This window comes from Dasypus novemcinctus, chromosome 12 (genome assembly GCF_030445035.2).
Source record: "Dasypus novemcinctus isolate mDasNov1 chromosome 12, mDasNov1.1.hap2, whole genome shotgun sequence".
Taxonomy (NCBI): domain Eukaryota; kingdom Metazoa; phylum Chordata; class Mammalia; order Cingulata; family Dasypodidae; genus Dasypus; species Dasypus novemcinctus.
Genome location: NC_080684.1, coordinates 37,539,921 through 37,551,582, shown reverse-complemented (window position 1 = coordinate 37,551,582; position 11,662 = coordinate 37,539,921). Strand labels below are relative to the sequence as shown.

At 54.3% G+C, this 11,662-nt stretch overlaps 1 protein-coding gene across 1 annotated transcript; it reads left to right on the top strand.

The window, feature by feature from the left end:
• The first annotated feature begins 3,701 nt into the window (after positions 1 to 3,701).
• Positions 3,702 to 10,586, top strand: TAC3 (tachykinin precursor 3). The gene is made up of 7 exons (XM_004466155.4): positions 3,702 to 3,837; positions 4,384 to 4,502; positions 6,946 to 7,051; positions 7,230 to 7,259; positions 7,772 to 7,825; positions 8,183 to 8,257; positions 10,327 to 10,586. Exons 2-6 carry the CDS (start codon positions 4,389 to 4,391, stop codon positions 8,254 to 8,256), a joined length of 378 nt encoding a protein of 125 aa, XP_004466212.1. The 5' UTR covers positions 3,702 to 3,837; positions 4,384 to 4,388; the 3' UTR covers position 8,257; positions 10,327 to 10,586.
• Positions 10,587 to 11,662: the final 1,076 nt, after the last annotated feature.

Below are 11,662 nucleotides of genomic sequence, written 5' to 3'. Positions count from 1 at the left end.
GTAGGCCTTGACCTGGCCTCCACCTCCTGTGGGAGAAGCCAGAGTTCTCGGGCGGCTACCCCTCCAGCCCTCTCCTGCCTCAGCCAGTCCAGCATTCAAGGCTCTGGGCTGTTTCATCCTCTAAGGGGTGCGAGCCATTGGCACTCCCCTAATCCTTTCGAGGAGCCATCCCAGTGCCTCACAGCTCACACCAGCTTTAGCTCGGCCCTCCTGGCTCAGCCCGCTTCTTCCCCTCTTCTAGCCCCTTCCAACTCCTAGCTATCTCCTGGCTGCTGGACATGGCAGGACGGGTGCAGAAGCCAGCATCCTTCCATTCTTCACTAATGTCTACCCCCAAAGTCGCATAGGGCTCCCCTCCCCCTTCTCTGCCTCCAGCACCACTGTAGGAGGTAGAGAGGGTCCCCACATGTGCACCCAAATTGTACATCTGAGGTTGACATGTGCAGGTCCTCTCGTGTGACGTTCTCATGCTATGGCTTTCCCCACCCCTGTCCCCGGAATGACGGACTCACCATCTCCTCTGAGCAGAGCTGCACACAGCCTTCCCCTGGCCCCAGCAATAGAGATGGGGCTGCAGCGGGGAGGCCCTGCTGGGGACCTTGGAGTTCCAGTACCCTGCTCCTCTGGGCAGTGACAGCATCTGAGATGGGGCTCAGATAAAATGTAGGTGTTCAAAAAAAAAGAGTAGGTGCTCCTATCTGCCAACACCCACTTTACATGCTATTTGCATATGCTTTGTGGCAAAACGAAGCCGGGCCTGCTCCCATGCTCCAATGCCCCCTCCTTCACCACCTCTCTTACTTAGTTTAGCATTGGCTCTTTCAAGTCTTTGCTAATCCCCGAGATCAAGGGGTGATGTTCTCCTGGCCTTCGCCTTCCTCTCCCCATCCTTGGCTCCCACCATCCTCTGAGATGCTGCATCATCAAAGGACATTATTCATGGCGGACCTTTGCAGAAGCCCTGCCTCCTGGTGCCCGGGCTTTGGGGGCAGGCATGGACGGGCTGGGGGTGGGGTGTCAACACCTGGTCAGCCTAGGCCCTGTGTGCTCCTGCCCCCACTCCCAGCTCCCCCGGCCTCCAGCCTGCCTCCTGGGGCCTACTTCCCCGGGGGCAGGACAGGGAGATGGGGAGGTCCCGGTGGGAGCAGCCCTGAGCCTCCCAAAGGCCCACCTCAGTCGCGCCGCCGTTTGCCTGGACAAAGCCTCCTTACTCCGGTGCCTCGGTCCACCCTGGGTCTGGCCCTGTTCTTTGCCTACACGGCGCTCTAATTAACTTGTAATGGGAAGTTTTTAACGAGGTCCCATTAGCTTCTCCCATCATAAAGAGGCCTTGAGACCCAGCTGCTGCCCTCACTCTGAGCTGAAGCCGAGTGCTGTGCAGCCGGGGCGACAGTGACAGTGAACCCCAGTTCTGGGGCTTGGGGGCAGGGCTGGGAATGTGGGGCGGGGAGACAAACATTTCAGGACCTTAGTAGTACTCCATGGACTAAGAAGCTTGGCTCTATCTTTTTTTCATTTTTAAGTATTTATTTCATTTTTAAATATTTTATTTCATTTTAAGTATTATTTCATATTAAGTATTATTTCATTTTATTTTATTTTTTTAAAGATTTATTTATTTATTTAATTTCACGCCCCCCCCCCCCGGTTGTCTGTTCTCTGTGTTTATTTGCTGCGTCTTGTTTCTTTGTCCACTTGAGCAGGCTGCACTTTCTTTCGCACTGGGCAGCTCTCCTTACAGGGTGCACTCCTTGCGCGTGCGGCTCCCCTACACGGGGGGCACCCCTGCATGGCACAGCACTCCTTGCGCGCATCAGCACTGTGCATGGGCCAGCTCCACACGGGTCAAGGAGGCCCAGGGTTTGAACTGCGGACCTCCCATGTGGTAGACGGACGCCCTAACCACTGGGCCAAGTCCGTTTTCCCTATTTCATTTTAAAGTAACTATCAACAACTATTCCATGCCAAACACTATAGGGCTAGGGATACAGTAGCAAACCAAACAGGCAAAAATTCTTGCCCTCCTGATGCTTGCGTTCTAGTGGGGGAGTAGACAGGCAATAAATCAGTAGGGGAGTTGGCATGGTGGATGTGATAAGTGCTACAAAGGAAAAAGCAGAAGGGGATATGGAATATTGGGGTGGTTGTACTTTTAAGTGGGGTGACTAGAGAAGGCCTTGGTGAGCAGGAGCCTTTGCAGGAAATACGTAACAGATAAATTTCTTCCCAATCCCAAAATGTAAGAGTAAAAGACCCCAAATCTCCTTCAGGCAGAGTTAACTTCTCCCTCTACAGGTCAAAGTTCACACTAGTACAGTAAAAACAACAGGAGATTTGGATTGAGAAAAATCAGAATTTGTTCTCTACTGATGAGTAGTTGTATGTCCTGGCGCAAATGACTAAATCTCCTAAGCCTCAGTTTCCTCGTCTGAAAAATTGGAATATTTCTGCCTACATGGCGATGGCGATGAAAATCGCATGGATTGCTGTATGCCCACCTGCCTTGCAAGCGTTCAGGTCCTGATGCCATCTTCCACTTTGCATCTCCTCCATGGCTTTCAGCATCACTGTGTCCCTCTGGCTCTTTCTGGGCCTGGCTCTTTCAGACTCTCCCCTGGAGCTCTCTACCTCAGGTATGAAACGAGCAGAAAAAAGTCCCTCAACAGGGTGAGGCATGAACCAGAGGCTTGAAAGTCCAGGGGAGAGGATGCCCGAGCTACAGGAAGACAGATTAGAGTTGGGGAAAATGTAACAGAGAGGCAGGGAAGCAATTAAGAGATCAATGCTGGGTCGGGGGCAGGGGAACAGCCCAGGGTCCTGTTCTTCTCTTCTGAGATTACAGCAGGAGGGACAGAAGCTAGAACTCTGGAACATCCTAACCAGGGCTGGTTGGGGGTCAAGGAGGAGTGGGGGCGTGGAGGGAAGAGGTACTGGGGAAGAAGCCACTGGAGGCTTCTGGATTCAACCGCAGGTAGAGATACTGCCCCTCCCTGGGGACGAGGGCCGATGTGATGGAGCAGCTCTGGCATTCCAGTGGGGGCAGCGTCCAGCTGCGAGGGGCCTAGAGGGGGGAACGAGGCCCGAGGCGATGCCAGACGCATCCCCCAGCGCTCAGCAGCCTAGCCTGGTCTTCGTGGCAGTATCAGGGCCAGAGAGGCACCTGCCTGATGGCTTGTTGTGCAGAGCCCCCTCTCAAGTGCTCTGGCCTGGAAGTCAAGCCTGAAGTTCTGTTTTTATTTTATATATTTGTTAAGGAGGTAGCGGGGATTGAACCCAGTACCTCGTACATGGGAAGCAGAAGCTTAAACCACTGAGCTACACCTACTCCCCAAGCCTGAGTTTTAAAGACAAGGAGCTGGTGGGTGAACCAGTGGGGGAAAGAGGCCCAGGAGTTCATACCTACTGAGCCAGTGACAAGCCATGCACCAGAACATTCCCTAGAGGTGCTGGGCAAGTGGGCTTCTGCCCTGAGTTGCTGGACAGCTCCAGCGGGGTCTGTGCTTTTCCTGTGTGTGTGCTTGTGTGGCTGTGGGCGTGTGTCTGGCTGTGTGTCTGCAGCCTATATCCTCCTTCCCCCACCAACCCCCCCCTCCCCTCCAGCCACCCTGGGATTGGCGACTCTTAGCCCCTCCCCTTGGCTCCCCCAGACCCTCCCCGAGCCTTTATCAGGGAGCTGGGACTGAGTTCCTGCCACATTCCCAGGTCCCCTCCACTCTGTTTCTCTCTTCAGGGCGAGCGGCACCAGCAGCAACAGAGTGTGGGGGGAGTGGGCCGCGCTCCCAGCCAGCTCCCTGTTCTTCCAGACCGTCCAGCCCCAGGCTCCAAGCTGCTCCACAGGTAGGCAAGGATGAGCAGTAAGGGAGCTGGGGAATGCTGGATGGGGGGCACCCAGGGGAGGGACCAGAGCCAGGAGGTGGCATCCTTTGATGGGGTAGCAGGATACTGGAAGGTGAGCAGAAAGCACCCGCGGGGGCAGAGAGCTGGTTAATATTTGGAGCCTGGGGGGGGACTCTGATTCTTCCATGCCAGAAAGTTTTTGCCGAAAGTCTTGGGGCTCCAGATGGCTGGCAGCTAGCATCCGGGGTGCCTCTGTAAGCTGACTGAGGGAACAGCGCTAGGCATGTCCTGCAGAGCTATCCTCTTCCTCGGAGCCCAGAGGCTCCAGCTCCGTGCTACTGCCAGCGCACATCCTGGGAGGTCTGGTGGGGCATTAGGGAAACTGAGACTGCTCAGAGACAGCCTCCTCCTTCTCCCCAGGCCGGGGGCTCCGATGGAAGAGGGGGCTGGGGGATGGTCCCACCAGGCTTCTGGTCAGGAATGTCCCTGCGAGTGGCCCCGCGCTGAGGGCGCTGCCTGTGTCCTCCTCCTCTGCCCCCTGTCCAGGCGCCATGCGGAGCCCCCTGCTGTTCGCAGCCCTCCTGGCCCTCAGCCTGGCTCGGAGCCACGGGACTGTCTGTGAAGACTCACAGGAGCAGGTGGTGCCCGGCAGGCGCCAGGGCAAGGTAAGGCGGCCCCTGCGCTGGCCCCGCCCTGGAGAGTCCCGGGCAACATCAAGGAGCCTGCGACTTGCTTCCTGGACAGCTGGAGAGAGGAAGGCTGGGTGGGGTGGGGAGGGGCTGGGGGTTATTATCTGCCTTACCCAACAGAGGTATTCTGCCTCCTTTTGGGTTTCTCTCTCTGGGAGGGTCTCTGTCTCTCTGCGTGTCTTTGATGGCTGGTATGTAAAAAGTGCAGTGAGGGTTGATGGGTGGTTTGGGTGGTTGGTTGATTGGTGACTTGCTGCGAGGGGGTGAGTGAGGGTGGTCTCAGGTTCTCTACAGTCCAGCTCAAGTTCTGTCCCTTTGCAGGGGGCTCCACCCTGGATGATGTAACAGTCAAGCATTCTCTCCTAAATGGTTATTTGTATGCTATTTCCCCTACCAGTTATGTGTATTATTTTATTTACAAAATGCAAATGGATCTCTCTATTCTCTGCTCATTCACCCCTAGAAACCTCTAAAGGTACTCCTAAAATCCCAGTCTCTTCTCTCCTCTCCCTTGTTCCCTTCCATTCTCTGCGTAGTCAGGATTGGAAGGAAAAAAAAAAAAAGCAGGTTGGGCACTAATTTCCAAAGCTCCTCTAAGAAAAAGGAAAGGAATTGTCAGGGTAGGGGTACTGGGGAGAGCAGAGAGGAAGTCTTTTCAAGGTTTTGCAGTGACAGCAATTACATTGGTACGAATGCTTTTAGGATGATTACAGGTGGGACTTATTACAAATTCAGTGTGTGAAGTCTAACTGTCTCTCCAGCTCGAATCTGTTTAGCATCTCATCACTGGAGGCGGGCAGAGTAGTCGAACAATTGGGGCAAAGTGGCTGCCTGGGAAGCAAGGCTCTGGGCAAAGGGAGAGAGAAGCAGCCTTCATCCAGCGGAGAGGCGTCCCGGGCACCGTCGGCTGGCGGCCTGGCAGGTGGGGGCAGTTGCCCCGGATCTGAAAGCCCAGAGTCTGGACCCTGTGTTTGCAGCCACAGTGTTCCGGCCTGGGACCGTTGGGGTATCTGGTGTGAGACCTCGGGTAGCAGGAGGTCGTCTCTTCCCCTCTTGGTCAGTGAGGCGGGGTCCTGCACCCAGCCCCACCCTCCACAGATCTGTGAGGCTGAGGGACATCGAGGCATGAGACGGGAAGGCTGCGCACTGTGTGTCTATGCAGCTGGGCTGTGGGGGGCCTCCGTGTAAACGTGCTTCTGCGTGGGCCTGGGCTCTGGAGAGGGCACTGCTGAGGCTCAAGGTGAGCATCCCCAAACGGGGTCACTGTTACTGCCTCTGTGGCTGCGGCTCCCTGGGCGTGGGGTGTGTGACGACCGTCCTGCTGTCCCAAGCTGCTGAAAAGTCCTGAGGACGGCGAAGAGGCCCTGCTTGGCAGCAGCTCCATGATCTGGGGCTCAGTGGCAGGGTGGGGGGAAGAAGAGGAGATGCCATTCTGAGCATGCCATTTCCTGAAATTCTAGGTCCAGGCAGAAAGGGCAGAGGGAGAGAGAACCCAAGAGGAGGAGAGAGCGAGGGGCAGTGGGAAAGCAGGGGGGCCTTCGGGGTTGCAGGTGTGCTCTGCTGCCCGCCCCAGCCGGCCCGTTTCCTGACCGGAACCCAGTCACAGAGCGCAGGCCAGACACACCGGCCCCGAAGAGGGCCTTCCTTGGAAGTGGGGGAGCTCAGGCCCCCTCACCTAGTGGGGCAATCGCAGCCTTGGACAAACTGGTTCCTGACGTGCTGGGAGAAGAGGAGCCGAGAGAGGGCCCCGCGGACCAGTCCCCTTGGTGCTAGGGTGGTAGGGTGATGAACCGGCCGGGGTTGCCCAGTGCTGTCCTGGTTTTAGCAATGAAAGTTCTGTGTCTCAGAAAGCCCTCAGTCCTGGCACCCAGTCGACCAGCCTTCCAGGGGAGCCCCTGAGCCCGCAACCTGCCGGCTGTGGTGGAGCCTAATAAAGCCCCACCACACCATCAGCCAGAGATCGGGGGGTGTGTCCCCACCTGCCCATGTGGCGGGTTTTCTGTGTGTCAAATCAGACTTCTTCCCCCCCTGTCCCCAGCCTCAGACATCCTGGCCTGGGGCAGAGGGGATGGATAGAACTTCAGGGGTCTGTGTCTCCATTCACCAGTGCTTTTCAAACCTTAATGTGCATATGGATCATGTTAAAATGCAGATTCTGTCTTAGTAGGCCTGGAGTAGGGCCGAGAGGGTGCATTTCTAATCAGCCTCGGTGATGCCTGGTCCACGGTCCACACTTGGAGAGCTCACTTCTCTTCCAGTGTAAACCACAGGAGATTCTGAAAGAAACAGGATATCAGGTTCCACTGGGATGGGCTCAAGAAGAGACCGTTTCTTGTGGGAAAAGAGAGTGAGTGGATTGGAGTGTGAGCCTCCTGCCTCAGCTCTCTTGGTTTCTTCCCCTCCATCTTCCCCCACGAAGAATTCTGAGTTCTCCCAGCTGCCCCCATCATTGCTCCGGAGACTCTACGACAGCCGCTCAGTCTCTCTGGATGGACTGCTCAAAATGCTGAGCAAAGCTAGCGTGGGTAAGGAGCAGCCCTGGGGAGAGGGAGGCGTGAGGGCAGGACCCTGAAGATGCCTGGGGAACCCCTTCAGCTGGGAGGGAAACCGGAGTGGCTTACTGAATTCTTGAATTCTTTCCCTCTCTAATGGTCACTGTCTGGACTCCATTCTCAATTTATACACTTGTTCTTGGTTTCACAGATTCGAAGGAACTGTCACTTCCCCAGAAACGTGAGTAGCCTCTTCTCTCTCCCTGTCTCTGCTAACCACTTGCCTAGAGCTCCACAGGCATGGGGCCCAGTGGCCCTCTTGGCTGGCCCCATCTCAGCTGGCACAAGCAGTGGACCAGCTGCACCTGCTCGGCCAGCTTTCCTGAGTTTGAAAGGCCACTGGGAACCAGGAGGAAGCAGGTGTGGGGGGCCTGGTGGACTCTCCCTCCCTCCCCTGGCTGGCCACTGGGAACCAAGATTGGTGGTTGTGAAGATGTCTAGCCAGCTACCTGCTGGGGAAAGAATTCTTATATGGAGGAGGGAGAGATGGGTGGAAAGGGTAACTCAGGGGATGTGTCCGCCGACTGTGGGGAGCCATGCTGTGGCAAGGTGCACGTGCCTGTCCAAGATGAAGAGACAGACCAGAAACCCATCTCAGGTGTCCCAGGAAGTCTTGGCACCTGTCTGGGGGTGCATCTGCCCCCACCCCACCCACCATCATCACCATCGACAAGGTTGGCCTTCTTTCTGCAGGTGACATGCATGACTTCTTTGTGGGACTGATGGGCAAGCGGAACGGCCAGCCAGGTAGGAGTGTTGGAGGTCTGGAGGAGGGGTTTGGGGTACTGCTGAGGATACGGCAGAAACCCAGTGCCTCACAGGGGTCACCAGGGAAAGGCAGAACTTTCTTAGCTATGGCCAGGCTCCCTGGGCCCCTTCATCCAGTCAGCTGGGATCCTCAGACCAGCCCTCCCCGAGAGCAGAGCGGGGAGACCCTTAGGAGAACCCCACTGCAGCTGGGAGGAGCCGGGGAGGCTCCGCTTGCTCCCCATTCTCCCAAACTGGGTGTGTCTCTTCTTCCCAACCCTGTCTTCCACTGCTGGGTCATGGTGAAGGTCACGTTTAGAAAAATCCCTCCTAACCACACTGTTTGTAACAACACAGACCCTCCTATTGACGTGAACCACGAGAGCGTCCCCGGCTTTGGCAAGCTCAAGTATCCCCCCAGTGAGGAATGAGGTGAGGATCTGGCTGGGAGAGGAGAGGTGACTGTGGGGGGGGTGGGGGTTGCCAGTTGTGCTACAGGCACCGAACGCTCAGCAAGTTACCCTAAACGAGCCCAGCACAGAGCTGGTCAAACACAGGCTCTTAGAGCACGGGGACACACACAGACCTTTCTGTCTCTTTCCCCTGTTGCGTGGACTCTTGAGCAGGTGTGAATGGCAGGAGGTGGGGAGAGAAGGGCTTCCCCTGGGGCTTCTCTGATGAGCGACTTCAGTTGTTTGGACTCTTTTCTCTTAGGAGCTGTGCAAAGGACTGGGAGATCAGCATCTGATAATTACTAGGACCACAGCCAACTCACAGGCTGTGCATTTTGCCTCCCAGGCAGCTGAACCTTTCAAATTCTTCTGAATCCTCATTAGCTGGTCCAGTGCCTCTGTGTAGTCCTGCATAAGGGTGATTTAGGAAGAAACAGAAGCAACTCTAAAGTCAGCGGGGTGGAGTGGGACCTCTCGGAGTCCCTCTGTGTGGCATGGGGATGCGAGCGTGGCCTGCGTTTGGATCCTGGCTCTGCCACTCACCAGCTGTGTGATCTTAGTCAAGCTGCATAACCCTCTTGGGTCTTGGTTTCCTTAGCTGAAAAAACGAGAGTAGTAACAACGGCTTGCAGGGTTGGGGTTCTGGAGATTGCGTATAGGTACTATACTATAGGTATAGTGCTCAGATGTGTTTGGCACAGGGCGCCGTGTGTTGGATTTGTTACTGCTACCGCCTGGGAGGTATGGGGGCGTCCACCCGCTTCCCTGGTCTGCGGGCCTAGAGCTGTCTGGGATGGACCCCAGGCCTGAGTGGGCTGACAGAGCTCTCATGTGGGATGTGAGCGTCGGAGTCCCGCAGGGAAGTGTCTAGTCAAAACACAGAAACTTCCGCCTGGACACCATCTTCCCACACACAGCAATAGCAGCGCAGCTGACAGCTTTCTTTTCACAAGCTTCGAAAGAAAGAAGGTGGGGTGGGGGGCAGAAAGGAGGGGAATTGTCCAGCCTCAGTTAGCACAGAGAGAGCCTTGCCCCACTTCCTGCGCTGTCCCTGCTACCCACACTCATGGGTCTCAGGGTGGCCAGCCCGTGGCCCAAGGAGCTGGCTCTCCGTGATACTGCCCGTGCATGACTCCCGGGACCCCCCATTCAGGGCTGGGTGAGAGGGCACAAAGAGCCATAATAACCGTAACTGGCTGATTACATGCTACTTACCGTATCATTTTGCTCTCATTAGATGGCTATTTCAGTCCTGCTGACGGCCAGATAATTACATAGGCAGCTATAGCTGGATGACATACTCTCCTCCAGTGTTATGCACTGACCATAAAGATAATTACAGTGCAATTTTGCCATAGTGTTTTATACAAACGGCAGAAACAAGTACATTGAAGAAATGTACTTTTAATGTTTGCTGGTGAATCCAGGCTCTTTCAGAGGGACCGGGTCCATAATTGCAGGCTTCAAAATCTCACCATCACCACTGATGGAGCATCTCAACCTGTGAGGTACCAGGCAGAAAGGACATAAGGGCTCCGGAGACTGGCATCTAAAGGAAATTAGACGAGACAGAGCAACACAGGCGGTTGTGTTTCTGTGGAGCAGTCTGGGGGAAGCAGTCATCTTATTTCATTCATGTGAAGCTGCTGGGACAAAAAGTGGTCCCTGGGCCTGTCCATTGTCTGGGAGGTTTCTGGGAAGAGTAGGAGAGGCTGGGGGTCATTAACACCTGGGACCCTTGGGAGAGGCTGTGTGTATCCCTGGCTCATGGGGACGCTGGGATGATAAGGACTTTGTCACCAAGTCTTTCTGCATCCCTCCCTCCAGTGCGCCAGGTGTTTATAAGGAGCATGATAAATATGGCAGCTGGGAAGGTGCAAGCACCTGCTGCCAGGAGAGCCCAGTCCGTTATTTCATAGGCTGTATGGAAAGCTGAGGGATAAGAATTGTTCTCTCTCCTTCTCCTTTACGTGCTCCCTGCTCCCTCAGTGGGTGGTGGACTAGAGTTTTACAGGACACAAGAAGTGACTTCTTTCTTTCGGTCTTTAGCACTCCCCTTCTGGATCCTTGCGCTTCGTCATGAAGACAGCCTGTCACCCTCTCCCAGCGCCCAGGCGCACCCTCTCCTATTTCCCTTTTTCATCCTCACCATTGTAGTATCCTCGTGCTTTGACTCCTTTCTCATCCCTCTACCCCACATCGGTGTGGGAGCTGCATCGTGAATATTCCCAGTCCCAACCAGCATTGACTACAGAGTCCCCTGGAATTGCTTACATGGAAACTATAATGTCCCTCTCTACTCTTCAACAATAAAGGATTTTTACATATGAGTTAGAGTGATGTGTTTGTTTGGTTGATTGGAGGGTTTTTCTTTTTTTTGACTCTTCCAGATGTATCAAACATCCATACATATGATATACATACATATAATATTGAAATGGAAGTACCTCTATTTTCTACATATATTGATTTTCTCAACAGTGCCTTATACAGTGCTTCATGCAATAAATAGCAGAAGATTTCTTTAGTGATTAGAAGAGTAAATGAATGAATTTGATAGCTGGTTTCTGGTTTCAAGCACGTAGACTTTCACAGACAAGCTGCAGACAAAGAAAAACCAGAATATCTGAATGGCTTGTCTGTATTTCTAGGATGGGCCTGGTAGACATCAGTCTTGGAATCTGACCCTACTTAGGTTCCGTGGGAGGTGGAGGTCAAGGCTGTGCAAAAACCCAGCCAGAGAGGACATGTCTCTGGCACTGGACCATTTTTCTGCCCCAAGGTATTGAGGAAGAGTCTTGTGGCCGGTCCTGGGGATGAGATGGTGACCCATACACAGAATTTACCATGTAGCCTGGCTGCAGATAAACAGAACTTGATCCAGCTAGGATGGGGGTGGACAGGAAGTTCCTGCAGGAGCTGAGAAAGAAGGGAGCAGATACCTTCAGGGCAAAACGGCATTAAGTGGTTGCCTTAGTTGCTATAAAGGGAAAACCTTTATCCTAGACTCTTTGATAATGTACTTAGACTAGAAGTCCCTAGGATGTGTAAGGCATGTAAATGTGGTGTGCATGGGTGGGGGTGTCTTTTATGTATTTTATGTGCCAACTATCACAGCCCACTGATTCCAAGGGGGTTCTGTGCACTAATGGAACAGGCTGGGAAAGCCTCAGGCTCCCTATCTTAGTCTGGTTCATGACCTTGGCCATGACCCTAAATCACCCCAATAGAAAGTCTATACTCAGCTCTCCTAAGGCAGTGAGAGCATAGGGTCACCTGGGTCAGAGGCTATTTCCTGTAGTTCCTTTGCCCCAGGGAAAGTTTCTTCCCAGAGCCTGACTGGGGCAACTTTGGACTACAGCTGGACTGGGAGGGTGGGGGAAGG

Bases quoted from the DNA above. Each gene is read 5' to 3' on its own strand.
- TAC3 (XM_004466155.4), top strand. From the start codon at position 4,389: ATGCGGAGCCCCCTGCTGTTCGCAGCCCTCCTGGCCCTCAGCCTGGCT. The intron at 4,503-6,945 runs GTAAGGCGGCCC...TCCCCCACGAAG, and splicing joins CCGGCAGGCGCCAGGGCAAG to AATTCTGAGTTCTCCCAGCT. The intron at 7,826-8,182 runs GTAGGAGTGTTG...GTAACAACACAG, and splicing joins CAAGCGGAACGGCCAGCCAG to ACCCTCCTATTGACGTGAAC.